The sequence below is a fragment of the Ambystoma mexicanum genome, chromosome 5p, assembly GCF_040938575.1.
Source record: "Ambystoma mexicanum isolate Mex_15411 chromosome 5p, UKY_AmexF1_1, whole genome shotgun sequence".
Classification (NCBI taxonomy): domain Eukaryota; kingdom Metazoa; phylum Chordata; class Amphibia; order Caudata; family Ambystomatidae; genus Ambystoma; species Ambystoma mexicanum.
Genome location: NC_090930.1, coordinates 891577386 through 891604802, shown reverse-complemented (window position 1 = coordinate 891604802; position 27417 = coordinate 891577386). Strand labels below are relative to the sequence as shown.

General features: G+C 45.9%; 1 protein-coding gene across 1 annotated transcript in view; it reads right to left on the bottom strand.

Moving 5' to 3' along the window:
* The window catches only part of PKD1L1 (polycystin 1 like 1, transient receptor potential channel interacting), a 2330280-nt gene that overhangs the window by 63346 nt on the left and 2239517 nt on the right, over positions 1-27417 (bottom strand). The window contains exon 54 of the mRNA XM_069613333.1: positions 3616-3761. Coding sequence (XP_069469434.1) covers positions 3616-3761 — 146 coding nt within the window. The remainder of the gene's footprint in view (positions 1-3615; positions 3762-27417) is intronic.

Here is a 27417-nt window from a genome sequence, read left to right as displayed (position 1 = left end):
CACAGTGCACTCTTGCACTTTCCTTTAATTTCTTATTGTGCCTCTTGCGCACCTGACATCCTTTTATTTCACCATGCACGCTTCCACTTGTCTGTTTCTATCTCGTGCTTCCTGAACGCTTAACACACAGTCTTCTCTTTGCTGTACACGCTTTGCTCTCTTCAAACTCTTCATATGCCTTTCTTTCATTTTCTTCCTTTTATTTCTCTTTGTCTGTTTATTTCTTATGCTTTCTTTCCGTTGCGCACTTTCAAACCTTTCTGCTCTGTGTCGCTTTAAAACGGTCTCTTTGTCCAGCTCCGCTTCAGTCAAACGAATGCTCCCGTGTCTCTCTCTCTCTCTCTCTCTCTCTCTGTTACCGGGTAGTGTCATGTTGACAAGTGGTTCCTCTGGATGCATGGGGTTGAGCTCAGGGTCTCACCACCTGCCCCTCAGATACCCTTGGGACCGACAGATGTCCAAAGGGAACTAGCATTTTCCCAAACGCTACCAGCAGGATGCAGGCTGCCTTAATTCAGGCTCCTGGGAGACACGGCTCCCTAGCCACACTGCAGCCCCTCACAAACACCGGGCCAGTGTTTTGGCATGCCGTTCTCCTCCAGGCTTTTACTCCTGCTGCTCTCTGCTCCTTGGCTTCTCGGGTCCTGACAGCATCCCCAGCTCGCTCTCTTCCTTGTGAAAAACCACACCTTCTATAGTTGAAAAAACAGTCAAGCGGAGTCAGGTGTGAGGGATCATTAGTACATTTCTGACCCTGCCTGACTCTATTAGTAGGACAACTTGAGTTCTTACTACATTGTGTTTCTTTTACTTTCGCCATGTTGTTTCTATAGGTTGTCTTTACTGCTCCCAGTTGCCTCTTCCTCGTCTCAGTATTGGTTTGAAATGGGGAAGGGGTGATGGAAGGGTTTTGGAGGATAGATCTTTTTCCCACTCTTCTATCAGGGAATCGACAATGGACATAGGGAAATCCTGTAGCCTGGTTTTCTCTCAAGGGGATGTTTCCCCCTTCCATATTCCTGATGGCTGATTACACAAACATGAGTTTTTATGGAATTCCCTGTGATTTAAAAAGGTAGAGGATGAATGGATATTACCTTCAGACTTCTGGCTTTTTTTTAGTTGTTTTTTTATTTCTTCACCACCTTGGGCAATTGACTCTTTCCTTCCTCCCCCTGGGGGCCATTGATGACAGGATTGGAATTAGGGAAAGTGCAACCTGGATTGGGGTGATGGGAATCAGCATATCCCATGAAGGCGTCCGGGATTTCCTCCTCTTTTGTCGCCCCATCAGAATACTGCGTCTCACCCGGGGTACTTCCACGAGGGCAACCCCGGATTCCCCTATCCAGGTGATCGTCTCTCACCCACGCCCAGGGTTGGGATCCAAGAGCGATGGCCCTCCCCTGGCCACCTGAATAGAGGGCTCTCAGGGTCTTAATGGGAGAATACCCCTAGGATTCTCACAGTACACTATTTGCATATAAAACTCATTTAAATGGTAAGCACATTATTTTATAATTTATAACCTTTGAGTAATGCACACAGTGTAATATGTGTTTTAATGCATGAGATGTATGTGCTTTTGTTAGGTTTTCAAATCACAGGGTGGTGCATGTGTATCATTTTGTGGCAGTTTATTAATTACATGTATAACTTATAACACCACATTAATAAGTTGTGTTGTTTTTTGTACACCTTCCAAATTTCCAAACAGTATACTATGGGTGTTTATACACATTTAAACCTATGCCTACATACACTTCGAAGTATACTGTTTTCCATTTGTTCGTAGGAAATCGGAATTGCACAGTGCTTGCAGGAAGAAATGTAAAGAAATGTAAAGTGAAAGTGGTTTAGGGAATGTTTAAGCTACACATACATACCTAGCATGTTAACTAGTAAAGGCAAACAGGATTGTTTTTTACCAATCTGCACCCACGGTCACTTTGATACTATAACAATGTCATCCAACATGCAGAGGGAGTGAGGCCCAAATTGAGTATCCGTGCCTCTAGTGTCCCTTTTCCATTGTATTCATACTCTTGCTCTCTCTTCTTGATATGCAGTTTTACAGCACTGGGTCACTTTGCTAGCATCTTCCGGCACATTATCTCTCACCCTGAATTCAGCTAAGTCTCTGCATTTCTCCCTTGTGGCACACTGTCACTTCCTCTGATTACCAGATAGGTCACTCCAACTCTCATAAGACTTCTTATGTCTCTTCTGGTGGTGTCTGCAGTGTCCAATGCTCCTCAGGCAACACAGTTACCCCCCCCCCACCCCTCTGCGAAGTTCACATGCTAGTGGTTCCAAAGTCTTTTTTGTCCCGCTGCCTCTCTGCTGACAACGCAAACTCCATGCATCAAAACGAATAGGTCAACTGTGGTTCTTACTTCCCAGCGATATTTGGGGCCACCCCTAGCAAGGTCATGGTGCCTCCAATTCAAAGCATTCTTATTTATATATTCATTGGGTATTTATAATGTGCCTATACACAATGTGTTTCGAGGCGAAGTGAAGCTCCAGGTCTCCGCTACCACCTCTGTATCATTTTGCTCAGGCTTCTGTTTCTTCCCTACTATTACATTCCTTCTCCTTCTCATGCCCTTTCGACCTCCACCCAATTGGTGGGCAATCCCATGACCCGTTCTTTGTGATCCCATAGATCTATTTCCCCAGCAATCTCACTTTTGTACTTCTGGTCACATGATCTAGGAAAGTTATGATTAAACCTCAGGAAACCATCTTATATTTCATTGCCATTCCTCTCTAGATATGTTTAGTCAGAGGTTGCTGCTCCCTATACACCTAAGCTAACAAAGGAGAACAGCTGTATTTCTTCTTCTGCTTTGATTTTCATGCAACCAAAAAGTCCCTTTTTATGGGTATTATGGTCGTTCAATAGGCACTTCATTACAATAGCCAGAATCTATTTCTTCTTTAGGAGAAATGACATTAATAGGTAATAAGGTTCTGCTAAAATATTTGTGTTAATAATGGATTGATTAGATGATGTGTGCGCACTAGATGAGATTCTTTAATTTTCCTTTTTGGAACACAATGTGCTACTGTATCAACCACGTCAGGTGAAGGGACAACACTTCCACTTTGTTTCCCCATAAATTTACTCATTTTACTACATCCCCATTTAATATTTGAGACAGTCATTTAGCATCCTTCCAGTGCATGTTTTGCCTCCTCCTGGAGCTTTTGTCACTACTCCTTCCAGAGGCTTCCTCATTAATTTGCATGAAATTCATTTTTTCTTTATTCTGTTTCACCACTAGAAACTAGGAGGATTAAGAATATTGAAAGTTGATTTGATTGAAGAATGCCTTTTTATCCATAAACCAGCTTTTATATCCACCACCTTGCCTATAACAGTCTAAGAATGCCAGCCTCTCATTTCAATGTGCTAAATCCTTTTCCTCTGAACCGGCACGCAAATCCAGAAAATTCAAACACAAATAAAAAAGTGCAAATTCAAGATACACTGGCACTGTGTTAATCCAAACCCGAACAATATTTAAATCTGACAAACATTATGCATTGATCAGAAAACGACTATCCAGGGAAACAGAGCAAGTCATGTTGTTGTAAGAACTCATTTACCTCTGTTGATTTTGTTTTGCGCAACCACAGTCATCGGTTGATGGCCTGGCTGAGAACTCATCTGTCTTTCCTGGATGGTTCAGAAGTAGACCTTGACCATCTTTGTTGTCATTTTCTCTAATGTGCCATTCTTCTACGTGATGGTTCTACAACACAATGTGAGACAAACACTTGAAATATACTTTATTTACTGCACTAAACCACAAAATCCCAAAAGAATAACCCTATTAGTCAGAAAATTTAGCAAAATCTCCATTCTTTTCATATGAATGTACTGTAAATGTGTGCAATATTAGGGCTTTTAGAATTCAACAGACAAAGGAATTGACACCAATAACAATAACAACTCCATTGCAAAGGCAGGTAACTTTGACAATGATATAGGAGACTATGGAACCAGAAGGCATACATTCCGTCTTATTTGTGATCCTGGACAAATCAATCAATCTCCACTTTGTCAATTCCCTAATACGGAAAATGTTGGTATCAGTTAGAAACAGCATATCCCACCTTCTCTTCCCCAAATTTCCTGGGTCTCTCTTTCTTCCCCCAAAACCCTCGGCCCTATTTCTTTGCCCTCCAACCAACTCCCTAGGTCCTTCTCTGCCCCAACGGCCTGGGTCCTTTTTTCACTCCAACTTCCTGGGCCATTCTCTCCCACCAACTGCATGGCTCCTCCTCCCAAGCCCCAACTTTCTGGGTGCTTCCATCCTCTCTAGTTCCCTGGGTCCTTTACACCTCAGCTCTTTGGTCTTTCTCTTCCCAGTCTTCTGGGTCTACCTTACCTCAGTTTCTTTGGTCTCTGTTCTAGCTTTCTGTCTCATGCTGAAACTACTTCTAAAGTACCATTTACTCTCCTCTCGAGCCAGATCCAAAATTACTTCCTCCACCCAAACTACTGCTCTGCCAAAGGCCATCCCTCTTGTAAAGGCCCATCTCCCAGCATCCCCCAGACTTGACCTAAAGGAACTTAGGTTTGCAAGGATGGTATGGGGGACTTGGAATTTGTAGTTTGCTTGTTATAGGTAGGTATTTGACTTTTTCCTGATTGTAGCTTCGGGGTCTGCACCTGCCATCTGTTTCAAGGCCAGTAAACTGGCCTTGTGAGGAAGGGAATCGGCATCAGTCCTAAGAGAAAACCTGGACATCCAGACCCTCCACTCACATGACAAAACAACAAACATAGTCATGGTCCACAGAGACCAGAGGGCATCAACCAGTGACAGCAAGGGACACACCGGCTGCAATCGCAGAACGCTAAAATGTAGGAACCCACCATGCAGGGCCAGAGTAGGATGACGGAAATGCTGCAGTGTAAAATAATGAGTCCCTACACCACTGCGGACTATGGAGGAAAACAGAGCCACTTACCATTACTTACCAAGATGGTCCCGTTAGTGGACCTAGAAACACAAACTGCACCATTTAACCTCCAGCACTTCACATTGTCATTCCACTGTGAACTTGTCAGGAGAAAATGGGTGGGGATTAGCCTCCATTTAAAGACCCCCATGCACATACACCTCCCAGGAGAGGAAGATGGAACAGGATTGGCTAGGGAAAGCTGGCCAATCCAGACAAAGGGAGGGACATCTAAGCAGGGGACAGGACATTGGGAGAGTGGGCTATGTGATGAATCCTACAGAGTCCTCACAAAGACCCTACCTTAAGTCTCCCACCAGGTGGCCGGGGGAAGGTAGCCACTACCTGATCCTAACCCTGGGGGTGGTACTAGCCGGGAGGATCACCTGGGAGGAGAAGGGCCCCAAGGGAACAAGAGGATTCCATTGGGAGGGACGCATTTATCTTCTCCAGAGAAGGAGGTCTCCAAGATGACAGAATATTTAATAGCCTGTCAAAGTAAACCTTTTTTTTAAAATAAAACTACCCACCCTGATGGTCGTGAATAGACTTGTGATCAACAGAGGAATAATGTAAGTGGCAATCAGAACATTAAAACTTACTTATGGTTAATATATTTCTCCCTTAATTCTGAATCAGTGACTACTCTAAAAAATGATGAATCTAACAGAGTAAATCCAATTATGTTGACGCTTGTAATTCTGAAGAAAACGATTTTTAAAAAAAACATTGGGGACTTCAAGTCCCACAATGCCCTACATACTGGGACAAGGAAGAGGGACTCAGAAGCACTGGACTGCAAGATGTACTCTATTGGCTCTAATGACCCGCACCTGAGCGGGTCTTTTGAATATATTGAGCGCCCTCAGGTACAGGCCATTAGAAGCAGGAGGTGGAGCAGTTGCAGAGGCTGTGGATCGCAGTTGCAGCAGAAAGAAAACTGATGCCAGAAATCGTTGTCATCTTTATTGCAGGTGTTTATCATGAGAGGGTCTCCAACATTGATGTCCTTATTTGCAGAGGTTGCAAAGCGGGCAACGTTTATTAGGCAAGCTGTCCCCCTGGAGAGAGAGAGGCTCTCCTTGTAGCATATTGTGTTCCGATGGCTGCCGAGCACTGGAGTTCACAGGGAGCGAGGAACGCTCCTTTTTTGACCAGCGTGAAATGACATGCCAGAGGCAGCAGCAGAGGCAGAACAAGCAGCGGCTCGAGGTAACCCTGGTATGCTTCGTAATCGACCGCTAGCTACTGAAAGTAATTATTGCATACCAAACTGATATTAAGAAGTCAAATTGGAAGGGCAGGAACTTTGTGAAAAGAAGAGTAAGAAAAGGTTATAATTATTGCCATCAAGAGCAAGAAGAATGCCAATACAAAGAGGGGGCAATACTTAAGGAAGCTAATCATAACATCATTGCCAAAGCCAAGAGAGGGCAATACAGAAGCAGGCTAATCGTAAATATTATTGTCATAGTAGGTAGATGGCAATATTTGAGAAAGACATTTACAAGCTTTGCCTAAGCCAAAGAGGTGGAAATAAGATAAATGTACATTGTCCGCAGTTATTTGTTGTGAAAGTGGCAAAACAAGGGGGTAGGAGCAAAGCCTTTTTGCCAGAAGTAGTTCAGAATGAGAGAACCTGCATTGCCTAGGGCAAATAAAATGGAACAAATAGCACCAATGTGAATCCTGTTTTTCCAGGAGGAGTTGTGTATTGTGATGTTACTGGAAGTTTGTCTTTTTTTTTAAAGAGCTTGAAGTAAACTTCACCACAGAACATTAGTAGTAGTGTTAGGAGTTTTTAGTTCTGGCAGGCGAGTATACCAGAACAGGGACTTTCTAGTGGTAGTCCTGGCAGGGTAGTGGACCAGGAAGAAAACCATTGTTGGTACAGATGTGTGGTTGAAGGTTGTGCAGAAGAAGCGTTGGCAAGTCCAAATTGTGAAGGTGTTTGTCTATTTCTTATGAAGAAGTCATGTTGAACTATTAATACCTGAAGCGATTAAGACTTTCCATATGGGTGAACTTTTGTTTATATTGAAGAGATAGAGACGTCGTCTAGTTGAACTGTTGGTTGAAGACCAAGTGGAAAACTGTGACGCAAGGAAAGCTCTATAATCTGAACTTTGTTACAAAACAGAATCTTCTTATTTTGAACCTTGAATTGAAATTCCTGCTTTGAATCTAGGGAAGGCGATCCTCCCCAGGTTACAAGGATACATGGTTATCAGATTTACGTTAAATGTAACTGTTATTTCTGTTATAATTGAATTGCCGTTCATTGCCTTCATGAGTTTGATGTATGAACAAGTTTGAGGGACTATTTGTAGGTAGGGAAACCCTCTTTACGTTAGGGGGAGTGACACATTTATCAAACCCTTATTATTTAATAAAATGTCTTCTTGTGAAAAACCTTTACTAAGTTGTACACCTCATATTTCTGAACCCTCAGAGTTATCTGTGAGAGGTCAGTAGTCGAGATGGGGGTGGAAGGTGGAAGCAACAGCACGTGGAGGAGATCTGTGGAGCAGGCAAGGCTGTAGCTTATGGGTGATAGTGGTTCTACAGTGGGTGTGTGCATGTTGCAAGAAGTGTGTTAAAAGGATAGTATAAGAAGTGAATGTGAGAAGGCTAGTACAAAGTGTAAAGGAGGGTGGTGTAGGGGTGGAGTGGGAGGAAGAGTAGTAGTGTGGGAGTAGGGGTAACCAGTGTGAGGAATAGTATTTGGAAGGAGAAGTAGTAGTAGAGGAGAAGTAGTAGTAGAGTACTGTGGGAGTAGCAGTAGTGTTGGAGGCTTAGTAGTGGACATATAAGGGGAGTTGGTAGAGTGGGAGAAGAGGGAAGAGAATAAAAATCAAAGGGTAGAGACAGGAGGAGTGAAATATCAGAGGGACAGAACGGTGGTAGGGAGGAGTTAAGAGAGAGGAAGCAGGTAGCATAGCAGGGTAATGTGACTGTGGCCATGAGTGAAGTCAGCTGCACCCTACAGAGCATTTAGAAGGCACTACCCAATCCTTATTAGAATACATGCCTGTGGTGATATTTGGGTAAATTAGTAAATCCCTGAGGGAGTCAGTAATATTACACTTAGGGATCCATCACTAATCTAAGACAGATATAAAATGGTTAAGGAGGGGTCCCACGTGAGATGAGAGGGGGATGTCCCTAAGGCAAACAAATGGTTCTGTCACGTGGTGTTGGAAGTGGGATTGCCGATACAGAGGTTGCCCCCAGCCACAAAGAATGGTAAAAGTAGTAAGATTGACTAGGGCAGTCCAAGTCCCCATGAGATTGACCGACAAGGCTGCCTGATGTGAAATATGTGGGGTGAGGAGATGATCGTTTCACCTTCCCCAGGGCAAATTGATGGTCTGGACTGGTTTGAAGATGGGATGGAACGAGAAGAGCCATATGGCAAGATGGCCCCAAAATCTGGAGTAGCCCCTAAGCACTCCATCAACGTGGGGGCCATCATCACAAATGGAGATTTTGAAGGGACACTGAAAGTAATACTCTTTAATCTAAGACATGCCACTTTTGCATCCATCCTGGACAGCTAATCACCCAGCTAATCTCTGAAAATATCTTTACACCAGGGATTGAGGAGGTTGAGCACTTGGAAGAGTGTGCGAGAAGATGCTTGGTTTGGAGAGATGCCAGAAACGGAGGACAAGGAAGGCCTACCCATTGGGGTTCCTTGGGCTGGCCTACATAAACTTCTCTGAAGTACAGAGGACAGATCCACTGCTTGAACAAGCTCCTAAAATTCTGGTGCTAAAATCCAAGAGTAGACCTCGGAAGACCCCGTATTTCGTTTATAGGGCAGATCTCCTGTACCAAGTGGACGTCAACCCGAAAGGAGAAGATATTGATTGCTACCAACTGTTGGTACCAAAACAATTTTGGATAGCATTCATGTAGCTGGCACATTCTAATCCGACCGCAGGGCCCCTGGGCCTGGAGAACATGCAAAAGGTTCTACTGGCCCTGGCTTTTGCTGAGGTGAAGTAGTTCTGTCCTACTTGCCCAAATTGCCCAAATACTTCACCAGATGTTGTACCTCAAACCACATTACAGCTGCTACCAATCATGGAGGTGCCCTCTTTTGGCATCAACATGGATGGATATGGTCAGTCCCCTAGAATCCTCCAAGTCTGGGAACAAATATTTATTGGTAATCCTGGATTGCATGACCAGATATCCTGAAGTGTTCCCATTGCAAAGCAATACCAGCCAAGCCATCCTCAAGGTATTGCTGCCTTATTTTAACCAGTGTAGGTTTCCCTTCCGAAAATCTGGCAGGGTAGTAGTTTCACATCGAAAATGTTGGGAGACATGAAGCATCCGTTGAAAAAGATCCTTAGAACTTCAATTTATCATCCTCAGACTGACAGGTCCATCAAACGATTCAAACATAAATTAAAAGATATCCTGAGATGGTTGGTGGCAGAAGACCAAAGACATTGAGATGATCTAATCCCATGGGCCCTCTTTGCAACCAGAAAGACACCACCATCTCTGACAGACTGTTCTCCCTTTGAGCTGGTATATGGCTGGGACCCCAAGGATGTGTTGGACATCATGTGGAAGACTGGGAGGGACCAAGCAGTCGGCAGACCAGTAGCCGTCCAATGGTCCAGAAAACCAGGGATATATGCATCAGGAGAGGAGTCCGGTTTGTTCACAAGAGAAGGTATTCTGCATGCCTTCAAAATCTTGGATAAAGTTATGGTCTTACTCCCCACAACGCAGAACAAACTGTTAGCCAAGAGGCACGGACACTATGTTATCGGAGAGGTCGTGTTGTACCTCACTTATACGGTCCAGCAAGCAGACTGAGGGAAGCCATCCCAGTTATAACATGTGAATACGCTCAAGGAGTGGAAGGAGAACAGTAATCCCCAGCTGGTGCTTATCTACACCAATAATACCCACAGGACCCCCCTGTTAGGCAGAATCCTGTGCATTGCCCTTAGGGACCACTACACACAATTAAGACTACACGTGGTAATACAAGTTCAACTTTGGTACAAGCCTGTACTACTATGTTAAAGTGGTAGCAGTAGCGGAGCAGCCAGGTTTATCTCAAGAGTATATGAGCAGTAGCAGAGATTACATAAAGGGACCACAAATACTGTGTCTCAAGTAAACACTGACTCAAGGTTTCAGGTAAAAAATATAAGTACATTTATTTTTAAACCATTTGTTATAAACACAACACTTCTATTAATTCAAAACCACACGTAAAATACACTACAACCAACCAATTCACTTGGTACAGTATAACTCAAGGTAAGTACCCTATGTTTTAATGGACTGGTGTTGTGAAACAAACGACGTTACCGGGAATACATATGCGATCACTTTTTGACAGTCATGACAGTTTGGTCTTACTAAAGATACGCGTATCCGCGACAAGAAATGTTACCGGGGCAAAAACACAGTTAGCACCTGAGTTAACCAGAGAGAGTTGGGGGCAAAAATCATAGGCAATACTTTTGTCAGGGCAGACAAAATCAGTTGACAGGAATTCAAGAGTCAATAGGCCGTAGCCAGTGTCAAGTGGAACCGGGTCCCTGTTGTCGAGGATCACACAGTCAGACAGTTCAAGATTCAACGTTGCCAGGAGTACTTAGATATTGTCAACAGAGGAAGCAAAAGTTATAAGAAGGAGGGAAGATAAGGGCAAGCGCCTTGGAGGAGGAGAAAAGGGATTCACCCTAGCTCCTCAAAGCAGAACACAGTACCTTATTCAAGAAAGAAGCTGGTGCCACGGCAGTTGTTCCTGGTAGTTTCCTGCAGACCCACGGGTCCTGGAGCTTCGGCAAGAAGGAGGACGTCTGGAGGGGTCTGTACTACACAGGGATGAAGCCAGCAGCAGCGACTGTGAATAAAAGGTGCGCTCCTTAAAAACAGGAGAGGCTCTTCAGATGGCTATCCGGACCACTACAGCAGTGTGCAGCGATTTCGACCAAGAAGAGGATCCTCTGGCTGTGGAAGATGAGCTGGTTATCCCTACCAGGCTCAAGGGAAGACGACTCCGGACTGGATCTTCTCTGGTCATAGAAGGGTAGAGAGTTCAGGACTGCAGCAGGGCTTCACCGGGACGGGATAGTTGCAGCAGCCGTCTTCTTCTCCGCTTCTCTTCGGTTCCTTGTAGTTCCAGTGGCGACTCTGACTTCCAGCCCAAGAGTCTTGCCTTTTAATGCAAAAATCCCCCATTCACACAGCCTAGCTGTCAATCACGCAGCAGGGGGGGGTTGTCCAGCCCGGACAACCGCCTCAGCCAATCATGGCAAAGTGCGACTCGGGTTTCCTAGGATACCCTGTGCAGGGGGTGACTACACCCCTCTCTCACATTCAGCAGAAGCCTGTCAAAAGACGGTGAACAAAGAAGGCAAACCTGGTTTGCCGCGCAAAGTAAAACACAAGAAGGACTTTAACAAAAAGAAATGGCGAATAAACCTGACCAGAGCCAAAAGAAAAAGTATTTGGTCAAGCAGGTTTATGTTCGAGGCTAATATAATAGCCTAAAACAATACCACGTTTATATAGTATAAACGCGGTAGAAACGTTAGGGCAGATACCACTGCCACCAGCCAAGTCTAAATGTTAAAAGAGCAAAACAAGGCTTTATGAGATACAGATAAAAAGGGCTAAGAAGTAACCCTTTCCAATACTCCATGTAAGATGGGTTGTACTGGATCTGTGGTTAAATGACTATGTAAAGTTAATGGCAACTTTACCCTTTTCTGGGGGACAGTAGTCAACGCCAGAAATGGAGTCGGTGGGAAGTCTAAAAGACAACCCTGTGTCACTGCACTGAAGGTGCTGTGTAACACACGAAGAAGGGGGCTACCGAAGTGGTGTACTCCAGAGCCCACAATCATAAAAACAGATGAAATACACATGGCAAAACATGGGTAAGAGTGGGGGAAAAGTTCACACTATTACCAAGTGAAGAAAATAACTCCAGAAATCCAGCAAAGCTGCTGAGGGACTCACTAGGTAAGGGAAATTAGCCATTGAATGAGAATTCTCCCTAACACCCCCTACCAGTCCAGGTTCACAGCATACCATCACCTGTGGGGCTCTCCATTTCCAGTCACCACGAACGCACCTAACTTCTAGACAAGTACATAGAGGTGCTCTTCGCAAAGAACGGAAGAGCAAGCGGAGCTGTGCATCAAATACAGACACCTCTAGGGAGAATTATAAGTCTGAAGCTGAACTGACTACCTGAGGCCAGAAAACAGCTGATAACGGAAGAGTTAAAGAAAATGCTGGACATGGGTTTAATTGGGAAATCTCATAGTGAGTGGTCGTCCCCCCCATCATCCTGGAACCTAAACCAGATAACTCCTGGCGACTCAAAGAAAATGTCAAAATGTAATGCATACCCTATGCCTAGTTAGGGGACAGGAAGCAGGCAGAGTAACGGCATGAGTGAAATCAGTTGCAGACTACAGAGCAATTGCAATGCACTACCCCAAACCCTTTTTAGAACACTAACCTAGGGTGAGAGCAGGAAAAGTTAGAAAGTCCCTGAGGGGTTCAGTGAACCTGCACTTAGGAGAACCATTTCTAATCTAAGACTGTCACAACTGTGGCCACAGACAAGACCAGGAGCGGAAGCCGGTTTGTGTTCCTGTAGGCACTCAAGTAATACAACACGGACGAAAGAAAGACTTTCCTCCCAAGAGCGCGGCTTGCAGGGTAGTATAGAACCTGACGGGCCAGGGGCTTGAGTGAAAAGGCAGGAACAGCAGCAGAGCTAAGGAAGCAAGAACACAAGAGAATTCACTAATGCCCATAAGCAGAACAACCTCCAGCCTCACCACCCTCAGTTTTCCCGCTCTAACCTGCTGTCCTGAACGGAGATGCCAGAAACCTACTTGCCACAGCAGCAAGCAGCCGATGACTGGAGGCGAGGACGGTAGCACCAAGAAGACAGGGGGTCCAGGCCTCAAGAAGAGGAAGACAGTCACAGGGAACTCTGACCCGTACGGCATGAGGATGCATCTAGGGGTAGTAACTGCGGGCAAGGGAAATGCAGGGGGTATGTAACAGCAGAGCGTCCCAATTCAATCCTTAGTAGAATGGCAGCAGAGTGTCCCGTAGGTGGCCTGCAGAGGGTTACCGTAGAGCGTCCAGCAGGCAGAGGGGGTGATTCCTAGGGTAGAGGTGTTGGGAAACAGCAGAGCGTCCATACACAACCCTAATAACAGTAGAGCGTCCGTACACAAATGTAATAGTTCCACAACAGAGAATCCAGGAGGCAGCCGGTGAGGTGTGGATAGTGAGAAGGAAGTTGAGCCACTAGTTGGGGAGGTCTGGGAGAGAACAAGGAAGGGGAAAACAAAGATGCAGATAGCTAGGCTGGTGTTGGAAGAGCAGTACAGGACCCAGTGCAATCCACAACGGCACTACGAGAGTGCGCGGGAGGAGTGTGACAAGGAAACGCAAGGCGCAACAAGCAACAGGGGAGCCCGTACACGTAGCCAAGGAGTCGTTAGCAGCAGAAGTAGTCCGGGACATCAAGACAGGCAGGGACAAGAACAGAGGCAGAATCCTGAAGGGCAATCCAAAGGTCAATAGTCAAAATGTAGCAAATCAGAAACACGACTGAACCAGAGCAAAGTGAGTGACGGTTTAGGAGCGCCACAGTCGTTGCCTGGCAACAAGAAATAGCTTCATGCAGGGGATGCGGAAAGCGTGTGCTTCACGTTCCACGTGATTGGGCAGCCGTGCAGGTGATGGGAGATGTAGTACCTTTCAGCTTCGGGATAGGCCAACGTTGCCAAAGGAACCAGGGCAGCTTCCAGCTGTTGTGCCATCGCTGCTGGGACCCATGACGGAAACCCAGGGGCATGACAAAGACAGGTATAAGACAGTAGGGGTTATCGTTCAGTAGCACTAACCGGGAGATATGGATGTGTGGGTTAGGGTAGGGACCCACGGGAGACTGGTAAGAGAGGGCAGCCGCAGGGCCCACAAATGGTTCAATAAAACCCCTTGAACTGTTCGTGAGACTCAACGTTTTTTATTTTCGTGTGCCATCTTTGACACATTTTGGAGTTCTTAAGCTCCACCTTTTTACAGTGGCACAGAAGCCTACAAGCACTGCCCTTCTACTTCTCAGAACATCCATCCTGCCCAGGTAAAGGAAACCCTTGTGAATACCAGCTCAGGAATGCTCTGTATCAGAGAGACCTGCACCTCTCAGCTTTGCAGTCAGTGAGAGCCTTGTACTATGGAGTTAACGACTGTTCTGTTCATAGTAAACAAAGGGTAGGTGCTAGAGTTCATGATCCCAAGCCTCCTGCATGCAGGAAGAAGTGGCTAGCCAGGGGATCTTACCTCCCTAGCGACCTGCACATCTTCCCAAGTTAATGTCATGCTGAGAAAGGCTCTGTAGAGAAGATCTTAAGGGGCCATCAGAAGTGGGTGCCATGTGACTTGGTATGGTGGGTGTAGCCAGAGGATGCTCTGCACACGGGGCATCATTACATGGTGGGAAGGCACAGCCAAAGAGACCCATCCAAGGGAACGAGAATGCATTTCCCATTGATCGCGGCTGGTGCAACCTGCTGGCCATCTGCGTGCATTTTGCGTTGTGCGTCATTACAAACGGGTCGACTTTTGGGTGACCCCACTGGGAAAATATGTACTTGAGTTGGCTGTTGCAAAGTTCCCACTCGTGGGACTGGCTGGCTGGCTGCCCGGCTGAGGCTGTCCACAATCATGTTGTTTATCCCTGGAAGGTGAAACACCTTTAGCATCGTTTTGTTGGCAATAACCCAGTGCCAACATTTATGCACCTCCTGGGATAGGGTCGGAGACCTTGTTCCCCTTCGCTTTCTGATGTAGTACATGGTCGTGGTGTTGCCTGTGAGGACCCAGATGGTGGAGTTCTTGAGCACTGGCAGGAAACATTTCAGAGCCTAGCCAACATCCTTGAACTCCAAGACATTTATGTGGAGGCTGGCTTCTTCTGCTGTCCATATTACCTTAATGTGGAGCGGGCCTACGTGCCGGTGATGTTTTGCATTTTCCGACCACCACTGCAAGTGGCGTGCGATTTTGGGTGTGATCTTTAGTCTGCCTTCCCATGATCCTCTGACTTGGGACCAGTTGCTGACAAGGAACCCCTGTAGATGACGCATATTCACCCTGCTATGAGGGGAATGGAGGAGGACATTGCCCCTACTAGTTCCATACACTTTATGACTGATAACTATTTACCTGGCTTGAAAAGCGGCATTAGCAATTTGAGCGTGCGCACTCTGTCTTGGGAGGGGCAACTAAAGCTTCAGCCATTGAGAATTGAGCCCCCAGAAAAACAAGGTTTTTGGATGGCCGTACAAAAATTTGTTGTCTTTTATCTCAAATCCTAGCTGCTGCAGCAAGCTTTTTGTTTCTGAGATGCATGTGACAGCTGCTGCAACATTTGGCACCTGTACAAGCCAATCGTTTAAATATGGGTAGACGTGATGGCCCTTCTTTAAGAAGGCCGCTGTGAATGGTGCCAGGCACTTGGTGAACATCTGAGGTGATGATTTGAATCTGAATGGGAGCACTTTGAACTGATGGTCCTGCTTTCCTACTGCAAAACACAGCTACTTCCGATGTTTCCAGTGTGTTGGGACATGGACGTACACGCCTTTTAGATCTAAGGACGCTAGGAAATGGTGTGGTTGCACTGTTCCGATGACCTTTTGCAGAGTCACCCTTCTGAAACGTTGCTTTTTGATGAACTTGTTTAGCTTGCGCAGATCCAGTATGGGGCATCACTTTCCATCTGGTTTTCGTACTACGAAATACTGTGAGTTATCTCCTGTGCCCCTTTGTTGTTTTGGTAGCTTTTGTATGCCATTCTTTGCCAACATTTGCTTTATTTCTTCTTGCAGCACCTTTAGGAGCAGAATTGAGATTTTTAAAGGGGGGATATTTGGTTGTTGTTTGTTGAACTCCAGCAGGTGGCCGTACTGGATCAATTGTAATAACCATTTGTCGGTTGTTATACTGTGCCACTGATGTAAGTTATGTGACAATTTCCGCCCCACTGGTGTTGCTTTGGTTGCGCAGTCAGGTATGCAGCTTTGCCCTACCCCTTTGAGAGCTGCAACCTCATTGCTGCTGCTGCTGCCATTTGTACTCTCTTGGGCATTGGTAGCCTTTGGACTGCTTTTTGTACCTCAGCAAGTAATGCAAGGTTTTCCAAAATGCCCTGGAACTTCTGGCACTCGCAGAATAGCTGGACCATCCTGCTGCTTCTCGAAAGGTACGAAAAGTATGCTTGGTCTACAGTGGCGAGCGACCAAATGGTGCCAGTTTGTTTTTTATTGTTTTCAAAGCCTCATCGATCTTGGGGCCAAACAGATTGTTGCCATTGAAGGGCATGTATAAGATTTGATATTGCATATCGGGTCTAAAATCGGAGTAGCGCAGCAATTTTTTCCTTTGCAGTATTACTCAATTTTTTATCTGCATGAAGCCTTTTCGGCCAGATCAACTACAATACTGATATCATGGTTTGTGGCTTCCTCTCCGTCTTTTATAATGGCGACAGCTTCAGCATGCTTTTCCTCGGGTAAGTGCTCTAGAAGGGGTGCGCCAAGCGGTGCCACATTTCACGATCAATAATCACCAATGCTTTGGCTGCCTTTATTGTAGTGGTCCCTACGATGAGTACTTTTTCCCTAGCGAATCCATTTATTGGCCTTCAGCTTCCGGTGGAATGGTACACTTACGTGCCTGAGTGTGAGCTTTCCAGCAAGCGGCCGGGCAGACCACAGACTCCAGTGAAGGTTTCGACGTGAGACACTTAGGCGTGGTGTCTGGCGCATTGAACTTTTTCTGTAGTCTGCCCTTGAAAGCGGGTTCCGTGAACAGGTGCTTCATGGTCGAGGAATGGGATTGCTGCAACCGACTTCCTTCTTTTGTGCATATGATCGAAGAGAACTTTCTTTTTTCTCTTCGAATGGAAAGAGGCCAAATTCTTGGCATAGCTTTGTTACCAATATGTGAAATGCCCCAATCTCATAAGGTGGCGATGGCTTTAGGGGCTCGTCAGCGAGGTCATCCATTTGGTCATCATCTGTGTTGCATTGGTCCTCTTGGGTTGGAAATCCAGTGGTAGTTTTAGATCCACAGCATTAGCGGCTTTTGCCTTTGTTGCGACCGGGCATAAAGATTTCCCTGACTTGACTGTTGTGGTAGCTGAATGGGCGGGCGGGGAAAGCAACCTCTCGCTATGCTGATGCGTTTTAGTGACATTGCGCGTTGGGCATTCTGATCGTCATGAATCCAGTGAAGACCTGGCAGGTGACGAGGGTCCCATTGTAGGTGCGAACCCTTGCACTTTTGGATGCTCACATGGTGTTGTAGTAGCCTACGGTACAGTTGGCGGTCTGGTGTGCAGCTGGGCAAGTAGGTTTTGTAGCATTGACAACACTTGTATTGAGAGCAATGTTTGCGGATTTAGCAGAAACTCTTGTGGCTGTGCCAGAGGGATAGATCCACAAATGTCCCTAGGCCTATACCGTGGCTGTTGTGGGAGGCGCAGAGACCTCAACAGTGGCGGTGGTAGCTGCAATGCCTTTTCCATTACTATGAATTCATCGGAATCTGAGAATACAGGCGATGCTGTATGCAGTGCTTCAAATTCAGAGTCTACCTCATACTGCAGGATATGTTCAGGCATAACTTGCGAGTATGTCATTGGGGAGATTGGTACAATGATTGGCTGGGGTTGTATCCGACCATGGTCCACTGACTCACCTGGTACACTGGTTCCATAGTGTGGGTCTATGTGCCCTCTTTTGACTGTGTTGGAGGGCTTATTGTGTCCACCATTGGCCCAGTAACGTTGGCCGTGGAAGCTTGTGGCGTTTCTTGACTTTGTTAGTCTGTTGACAAGTATTTTTCTTCAGTCACTGACTGAACCTGTCGTCGACAGTTACCGGTTGTCGACAAGCATTTTTCAGTTTTTGACGAGCACTTGTTAGTCGGCGAGTGCTTGCTTGCTCTCAAGTGTTTGTCCGTCAGCAAACGTCTGCCTGTTGATGAGTGCCTGTCAGTCGTTGAGCGCTGATTCGTGGACGAGTGCTTGTCCATCGCGGAGTGCTTGCCTGTTGACGAGTGACTCTCCATCGATGTGGATGGGCCTTTAGTTGGATACTCGCTAGTCAATGAGTGTTATGTCGTTGAAAGTCCTTGTGTCAACAGCCCTGCCTTTGAAGAGGACTTCTCCTTTTGTTTCATCAAACAGTGTGAGCGCGGGGCGTTGACTCGGTTTGAACCATCAACGATGGCACCGGCGCATCCCCTGCTGCCTCCTTTATTGATGACAGCAATGTTTTGGTTTTTGAAGCTGTGAGGGGTCAGAAATGAAAGCCAGACACAAAATTGTCATGTTATTGGTTAATGACTTTTGTAAACTTAAACGGCTTGGGAAAATGCCTCTCTGACCCAGCTCTAAGAGGCGTTTCCCTACCTAAAACCAAAACTAAGGATCTGTCTTTGTCAGGATGTCATAAATCAAAAGCCGTCCTTGTGTCCAAACTTTCTAGCCCGACCCTCACACTACAAACAAAATAATAAAGTGAAAAGGGAAATTGCAAAAAGTGTTCTTAAATAAAAATAGAACAGCTCCAATGCAAATGTTCTCCAAAGTGGAAACAACCTTAGTTCCAGAGGGTAATTCACTTTCGGGTTGGATTCTTCACTGCTATCATAAATGTCTCTTGGTCTAACCATTTTTGAATCTTTCTTGGCCCACAACAATCCTGTTAGATAAAAATTGTTCAGCATTGTGAGTTCTTCTTTAACAAAAGTTCCTTCTTTAACAAACACTGTTTCTGCTTGATACTCCTTATAAGTTTGCAATTTGGTGGGTATACTCCCAAGCCAGGACTCTTTATGCACTCACAACTGCCTAGTGTACTCTCCTGCCAGGACTTCTCTTGTGCTCACAACTGCCTGGTGTATGCTTGCCAGGACTTGCCATATATTCTAGTACGGGTTGGCACTATGCCCTTTCGATTAACAAATAATGTCATTATTTCACTCTCTGCCACGTCACAAAGTTCAAGTTCTTTTTGTTGTGGTTGCTGAAATGCCCCAGGGTCCCCACTCTGCTCTGGCTGACTCACCAGCTCTGGGTAGCACCTTCAGTTTTGCTCGCGCTTACGCAGCATACCTTTGCTGCTTGCTTCCCCCTCTGCGTGGCTCCGACATCTTTCTAGCTTCTCTCGCAGCTCTGCTCCTGAACGCCGGCTTCTCTACGGCTCCTCTTAAGGAAAACGCTGCTTCACCCAGCTGCCAGACGCCCAGGAATCCTCTTGCGGTTCCTGCTGTCTCCACAGCATGCCTTACTCACACCATATTACTTTCCTTCTCTACTGGCGAGCACTTTTTCTCCGCCACACCAGCTCACACCTTCTGCTTCTGCATACCGGCTCGTGCCTCCAACTTCCATCCGCCTTCAATGGAGATGACACATCTTCTCCTGAGCACTCTCTCATAGTTTGGTTACCATTTCTTAAAGGTCCTGTGTACAGGTATTTTCACCCACAACTACCACATTAATGAAAGCTTGACCCTCCTGCTGCTTGCTCTGTATCAATTCATTCATCCTCCTTACCTCATTACTTAGGTGGTTTCAGGAATTGAAGTCCATTGATGGTTTCTTCTGCATACTACTTGGAGAGTCTTTCTCAAAGATTCCATATGGAAGATCACTTTTACATGAATAAAAACTAGAACTGAAAAGAGTTATCTTGGATCTCTTACTCAGGTTATGGATGGGAGTTTGGCCTGAAGGGTGTTGGGAAAAGGTTTCTTTATGTTCCTTGTAAGGGGGGTAGGGTGAACAGATGCATGGCAATAGGGTTTGGGTAACAGGGGTCTTCCTCATGGGAAAATGGGGGATACCGCACCACATCCAATGAAGCTATGACATCTCCCCGGTGGCTGTCTCCTCCCATGTGATCCTCCCTCATAAAGCCACCCAGAGGGTCAGGTTCAGGTAGTGGCTGCCGTCCCCTGACCACATGGGAGGAGATGACCGCTGGTGTATCTGTGATGAGTCCATTGGATTCATCACATAGCGCTCCACTTAATTATTAGTTTGGGCATTCTAGAAGGCCTTTCTTCTGACTTTGCCCTTTTTGGGATAGGCTCCCTCTTTTCTGAGTGCCTGTGGGCAGCCAGGGTCCTAGAAGACTCTGCTTTTGCTGGAGGGTGATGGCCCTCATTTAGCCAGCACACAAGGCCTCTCCGCCAGTCTTAACGTTCTTGTGCTGAAGCCCTTACAGATTACACACTCTTCTGTAGAGTGGTGTGTGTACATACAATAAATGCATTCAGTATGCTAGTCGCCCTCGAAAATGTTTTTTAAGCCACAGATGGCACAGGCCTTAAATAGGGATTTTCTCCCTTCCATTCTTTATCCCCTTCACTTATCTGTAGAGGAGATGATCCTGTAGATGTATTTCCAAAGCTTGAAGTAGAAAATGTAGTTGTGGAGATTTCTCTGAAGAGAACCAGCATTATATGCAGTTAGAATCTGAAGGGGGCTCCAGGGCAGGAGCAACATACTCTAACTACTATTGGTCAGGACTAAAAGCACCCAAAGGGAGGACAATGGGCTACATAATAGACACCTATTATTCTATATTTACTATTGTAAAACATGAATCGAGGTTTCCCACCAAGACAACAGGGAATGCTCATAGCATGTGAATCTATGAACGATCCAATGCTGGAGGATTATTGTTCTCCTTTTCGTGGTATGGACTTTCTTGTATAATATTCATCCCAAGGAACTCTCAGGTCATTATCTCTCTTTGTTATGTTCCACTCTGTTGCTTGGATAAGGGGTTATTTTCCCTTCTTCCCAAGGTAGTGATACTCCAATTCTATTTCTCGCACTCTCGGGTTTCTATGCTTCTTTTTGTCACATTAAAACAGTTCAGTTTCATCAACTTGGTTTTCGCGCTTTCGTCATTTTGTACTGGGATGAATTTCTCTGATTTTATAATGAGTCCCTTTTGGCTTCCCGTTCTCCCCGTTACTTTCAGTACTGCCGGGGAATGTTTCTTGTGCCTGTAGATACTTTTGACTTTTTCCTTCCTTCCGTTACCTTCTTGGTTTGCTTTCTGCGCCATCCGTTTCTTGCAAGTTTCTCTTTCCTTCTTGGCTTCTCAGTACCGCTATAGGTAACCGGTCTATTCATTGCTTCCTCCCTGGGGTGGCGTCGGTGTCGTTGAACAGGCAGCCTGCCCACCATGATTGCGTCTCGGTCACACCACTGCTGAGCTTTCCTTTCTAATTTTCTCGGCTTCTGGCTTTTCATACGCGCCAGGTTTCAAGTGCTTCCTTCTCCTACAAGCAGCATATCAGAACTTCATGGGCTTTGTGTTCTGCTTCAGCTCCGCCTCCTTCAGGTGTTTTGTGCACACGGGACCTCCCCTGTCGGCATCTGCCTTCCTCTCGCTCTCCTTCTCTCTCCTCTTCCCTTGTTGTGTCCTCTCTCTTCAAAGCACTCGTCGCAGTTAATTGGAGATTTTGATTTAAAGGGTCAAAATCTCTTTCTTTCTGTTAATGGCATAAGTCTACTTTCTCTTCATCCCAGTCTTGGAACTTGTAATTATTTTGTGTTTTAGATAGTCCCAAATATGCTATCATGTGGACAGCATCAGGGAGTTCCGCATAGGAACGGGAGTGCTTGTCCCCAAAGGAACAGGGCTCCGCCTTGGGGAAGAGGGACAAATTCCCTCGATTCGTCACAGAGCGTATGAAGGTTTGGGCCACTTCCTACTACTTTGCAAATGTTACATTGAGTTAAGAAGGAAGTGGCTAAAGCCCTATTTTATTAAATTTAATATTAGATTTTATTTGGAAGCACTGTTAATAACGAATTGTAAAACCACAAATAAAATGTTTAGTCTGTTTCAATACGTCAAAGGCTCTGTCTGGGTGACTCAAATTATCAAGAACTATGTCGTCTCTAGTGTAACAGGAAACGCTTAGAATATGGACTACAGACTCCTGTGCACATTCTGTTTGATGTCTTAATGATTGTGGATATGTATTGTCTTATCATGAAGGTTTTAGGAATTTATACTATTTGTATATTAATGTTTTTGTATCTGGTATTTAGAGAGAAGTCTGATTCAATAAATATTACTACTATTTTTGATTGGGAAACCTCACTCTAGTAAGAGAAGTGCTGGAGGTGGGTTTTGGGGGGCATGGCCAGCCACGGACCGAGTCGGGTGCTTCCTCACTGAGTTCCGGGGACCTGCCCCCATTCAACTGGTCCTGACCCCCCGGTAAGTGACTAGCTGATCCCCTGACTTTGTGTGTGAGGAGCGGGACCCTTCTGCTATGGCCCAGTCAAGTTGGGGCCATATTGGTGCGGTGGTCTCAGAGTTAGAAACGATGAAGGGGCTCTGAGATACACGCTCAAAATGGCAGGCGCATGTCTAACGCCTAGTGGCAGCGGCGCTGCCTGGATGATGCACCACCCTGCCCCATCAATGCACTGCCCCAACCAGTGGGCTTTTGACACAAGCGTCTGTTTTGCAGCATTAGGAACGAGAGCGCAGCTGCCTGGGGTGACGAGCCGGCAACAAGCCGAGACGCTGTATCCCTACGAATGGGTCAGCTCTGCATGTCAAGGTGAGTGGTTAATAGTGAGATACTGGAGTTGTGTGCCCCCCCTCCCCAGATAGGGCCTAATCCTTAATTTAATTAGGAGCCTGTACTGTCCACTACAAAGCAGACCAGGTGGTGCCCGATCGACTCTCCCGGCAAACAGTGGAGTGGAGAACGAGGGCGGAGCAGGGGAAAGCAGGCACGGCTTGAAACTGATTTGAGGCCCCCAAGCACTGCCACGGACATATGCAGCGTACCCGAGTAGAGGTAATGCTTCAGAAGCCCTGCGTTTCGCAGTTGCACGCGCATCTCCAGCATTATACGCTGAGGCAGTATATGCCAGTGGCCATTTGGTGCACACAGTAATTTTGGAAATCAGTAAACCTCGGTTGTATGAACTACGAGCTTAACTGGAATCTCCTCTGTGAGAGTCTCCTCAAGCTATGGTGGATCTTTGACCCTGTTTGGAGGTGACATGAGCCTGGGTGTTCGCCAGGAGGAAGTCGCTCACGCGGAGTATCCTAAGATAGACTGAGGTGCAGTCTTGAGAAGGCACAAAATGGCTAGAAATATGAACAAGCAAAAAGGCCCTCTGGAGATATAAAAGCTATGATGCAGAATCAGGAACCCGCAAGGTGATCGCAACAGATCTTGGCACAAGTACATTCGCCTAAGGAGCCCAGAGCAGGCCTTGAAAGGGAGGATCCACCCACACGAAAGTTGGAGCTCCAAGAAATGTTAACTGAAATTAACAAAGAAATAAAAGACTGTGTAGTCAATTTCACCAAGTCCATCACAGAGCTGAACACACACGTGTTGGCAATAGAGAGGAAAGTGGATGAGACCAAAACGACACTGTGTGAGCAGGGCTATGAACAAGAGGTAATGGCCGAGCAGATTAATTCCTTTAAACAGCAGCTGGAATGGGTCATGAGCAGGCATGAGGATGGCGAAACCAGATCCCGAAGGACCAACATTAGACTCAGAGGAATACCGGCATCGGTTTCGGACGCCGACCCACACGAGTATATCCAAGCATTATTCCACCAAGTGAAAAGCGAGCCGGCCAGCGAGGAAGTGGTGTTGGATCGGACACACAGAGTTTATACGTCATACCAACAGAAGAACAACCGGACGCCGACATTTTCACAAGAGTGCATTTCTTTCAAACAAAAGAAAAGATTATGAGGGCTATGCGATGGCTGGAGCCGATCAAGTTCTGGGATTCTCCCATTTAACTTTTTCCAGACGTTGCGCAGGCAACACTGAGGCAGAAACGGCTTAGAATGGTCACAAGATGGTTGCAAGATAAAGGGGTTAGTTATAGATGGACTTATCCGTGTGGTCTCCGTTTTGACTATCAGAGTAAAACATTTTATGTGATGAAGGAGGAAGACATGGCGGACTTGATGGACAAGGAAGATATCTCATGATCGAAGGAGGCTTGGCCGGGTGAGGCTCACGTCCCAATGTTAACACTTGATGAGGGATTAACGTAGGATGAAAGGGTTTGCCCAAGATGAGTCCTGGGGATTTGAGAGGAGGGTAAGGAAAAGAGTCTGGGGAAGAAATGAAGGGCCTTGAGAAGGGCTACGATGCTGAGGCGGTATGGGATTTCTGCTGAGGGTGGAGGAGGATACGGATTGCGACCCCATTGGAATCTTCTTCAATTCTTTGACTACCAGGGTGCATTGTAATACCTGGCAGAGAATGCAATGTGTTAATATGCTGGGGCTTGAGGGGGTGTTCGGGTTGCATTACTCACTGTTGGTGGGGGACTGTTGTATGGCTCTGATCTTACTGGGAATTGGGTGTAAAGCAGATTTGCGATTCTGACTTAAAGCGTTACCATCCTTTGACAATGGCTGAAGTGAACATAATGACTCCGAATGGCCAGGGTCTAAATTCGCAAATAAAACGCTGCTCGACGTAGTGGCGTCTGTTAGAATTCCAGGCTTCTGTGGTGTTTCTACAGGAGACACACCTCTTCCCCCAAGGACGAGGTGTGTATGACAAATCATGCCTTTCCCAAACAATACTTCGCATCTATTGGGACTAAGACAAGAGGAGTAGCGATTTTTCTGGGAGCCAACTTGGACTTCCGGGGACAGTTCCTCTACAAGGATCCTGAGGGGAGGTTTCTGGTCCTTAAGGGTACTATGGACGAGCAAAAATATACATTAATTGCGGTTTACGCTCCAAATGAACGGCAGGATCACTTTCTGGCTATGTTGCTCCAGAAAATAGGGCGTTGGTGTGAGGGTCAGTTGGTTACCGGCAGAGACTTCAACCGTGTCATGGACCCTATTCTGGATAAAATGATGCCCCTCATCCAACAATAAGATGTTCCTGCAGGTCTTAGGTAAATTCTTTCGAGAGTTGAGTTTGATAGAAGCTTGGAGATTCTTTCATACAGAGGAAAGGGATTATACGCACTACTCTGCAGTGCATAAGGGTCCTCGTTTTGTTGACATTAATCCCCCAGGTAACGTCAATAGAAATTGGGGTCAAGTATATCAAGGATAATGCCCCAGTGATATTAAAAATAGAAATACTGCAGGGCTCAACCAAGAGCCGTAAGCAATGGAGGTTAAATGAAATGATGCTTAGGGACATATCCCTTAGGTCCCATATGGAGAAAGTAATCATGAACTGCTTTAAAGAAAATGATGACGGGGAAGTGGACAGGCGTGTGCTCTGAGAAGCGGGGAAGGCAGTGGTTAGGGGGTAATGTATGGGCAAAGTGGCAGCTTATAAGCGAGGAAAAGAAAGGCATAGGGAGGAACTAGAAAGGGAGGTGAATTTAGTGGAACTCCAGCACAAAACGAAGCAATCACATAAAACACTCTGGGCATTGCGGAAAGTCAGGGCACAACTGGAGGCATACATAGCGGATCACTCCGCCCAGATTCTGTTGAATATTAGACAAACATATTATGTTCAGGGGGATAAGGACAACCATTTTTTTTAGCAGCCAAACTTCAGAAACATGGAACTTGTAACTTCATTGCACAATTACGGGACGGTCAGGGTGTCCTACGTAGCAGGGAAGCTGACAAACTAAGGGTTATGGAATCCTTTCATGTAGTTCTGCTTGGTGATGGAACCAGGTTTCCAAGCTAAATATTTTGAGAAGCTCGGCTGCCTAGCGCAGACAGTGAAATTTGGGATGGGCTCATCACAGCGGAGGAAAGAAATTGCGCTATAAATTCCCTACCAGCTAATAAAATGCCTGCTCCCGATGGCTTTGGGAATGGATATTGTAAAACCTTCAGGGCCTATCTAATAACCCTGCTGAAAAAACCTTAATAGAATTAGGGAATCAGGGGTGATCACTGAGGACATGGGTAAATCTATCACGTCATTGATCCTCAAGCCTAGAAAAGGGTATTACCCAAATTGTTCGAACACAATTGTTCGAATTACCGAATTGACCGAAAGTCGAGGGTCCGAATTGACCTTTGCACAATTAACCGCACATATATATATATGTATATATTGGTTTGGTAATATATAGGATACATTACTCACCGTAATCGTATTTCTGATGCTTGTATCTGCTTAGATTCACATGCTGTGCATAGGCCGACATCTAGTGGAAGCTGCAGAGTATTACAGTTTGTTTTTCGAAATTCGAAAATGGGCGTCGACACAGGGCGTGCCAGTAATACTATCCCTAGTGTGACGTCCACTGTACCCAAGATCCCTCACGCTTCTAGGATCCTCAGATTGTATTTTTTCTGACATGAGGTAGCATGAGGAGTAGCGCGAGTACAGATAATCCAAGCAGATAGACAGAAAGGTAAGACTACAAGCCATCCTGCGCCTTCTCTCGGAGGGGAGGAAGGGTGGGTCGCATGTGAATCTAAGCAGATACAAGCATCAGAAATACGATTACGGTGAGTAATGTATCCCTTCTGAGGCTTGTGGAATCTGCTTAGATCACATGCTGTGCATAGATTAGCGAGCAGTACCAGAAGAAGGAGGTGGGATGTGAGAAGGGTCATGAGCAAATAAGTGTCTTAGAACCGCTTGTCCCACTTGTGTATCTGCCTTGGAATGGGTGTCAATGCAGTAATGCTGAGTAAAAGTGTGAATAGAGCTCCAAGTAGCTGCTTTGCAAATGGTGTCAAGGGGTACATTTGCAATAAAAACCAGAGTGGCCCCAATGCCTCTAGTAGAGTGGGCCCTTGGCGTAAAAGGCAGAGTCTTTTCAGAGAGTGAGTAACACAGCTGGATACAGTTAATAATCCACTTCGAGATGGCACCTTTAGAGACGCGATCCCCCTCTCTGCCTGTAGCTACGGAGACAAACAGTTGATCTGTTTTCCTTAGCGATCTGGTTTTATTTACATAGTAGAGGACCGCCCTACGCACATCTAGGGTGTGTAGTTTCACCTCAGCCGAGCTTTGCGGGTTCTGGAAGAAAGCCGGAAGCTCGATGAACTGGTTTACATGGAATTTTGATATAAATTTAGGTGAGAACCTAGGGTATGTGCGTAAAACCAGTTTGTCTTTATGGATAGTAAAGAAGGGATCCTGCACTGACAGAGCCTGAATTTCACCGACCCTTCTTATAGAAGTAATAGCTACTAAGAAGGCCGTTTTATAAGTCAGGTGTTTGAGATTGCTTTTATGCATGGGTTCGAAAGGGGGGCCCATGAGCTTGGCTAGCACCACAGTAAGGTCCCACCCTGGCGGTGGGTTTGAAATAGGAGGGTGAAGTCTCTTTACTCCTTCCATGAAGGCTTTAACTACTGGTACTTTCCACCACAA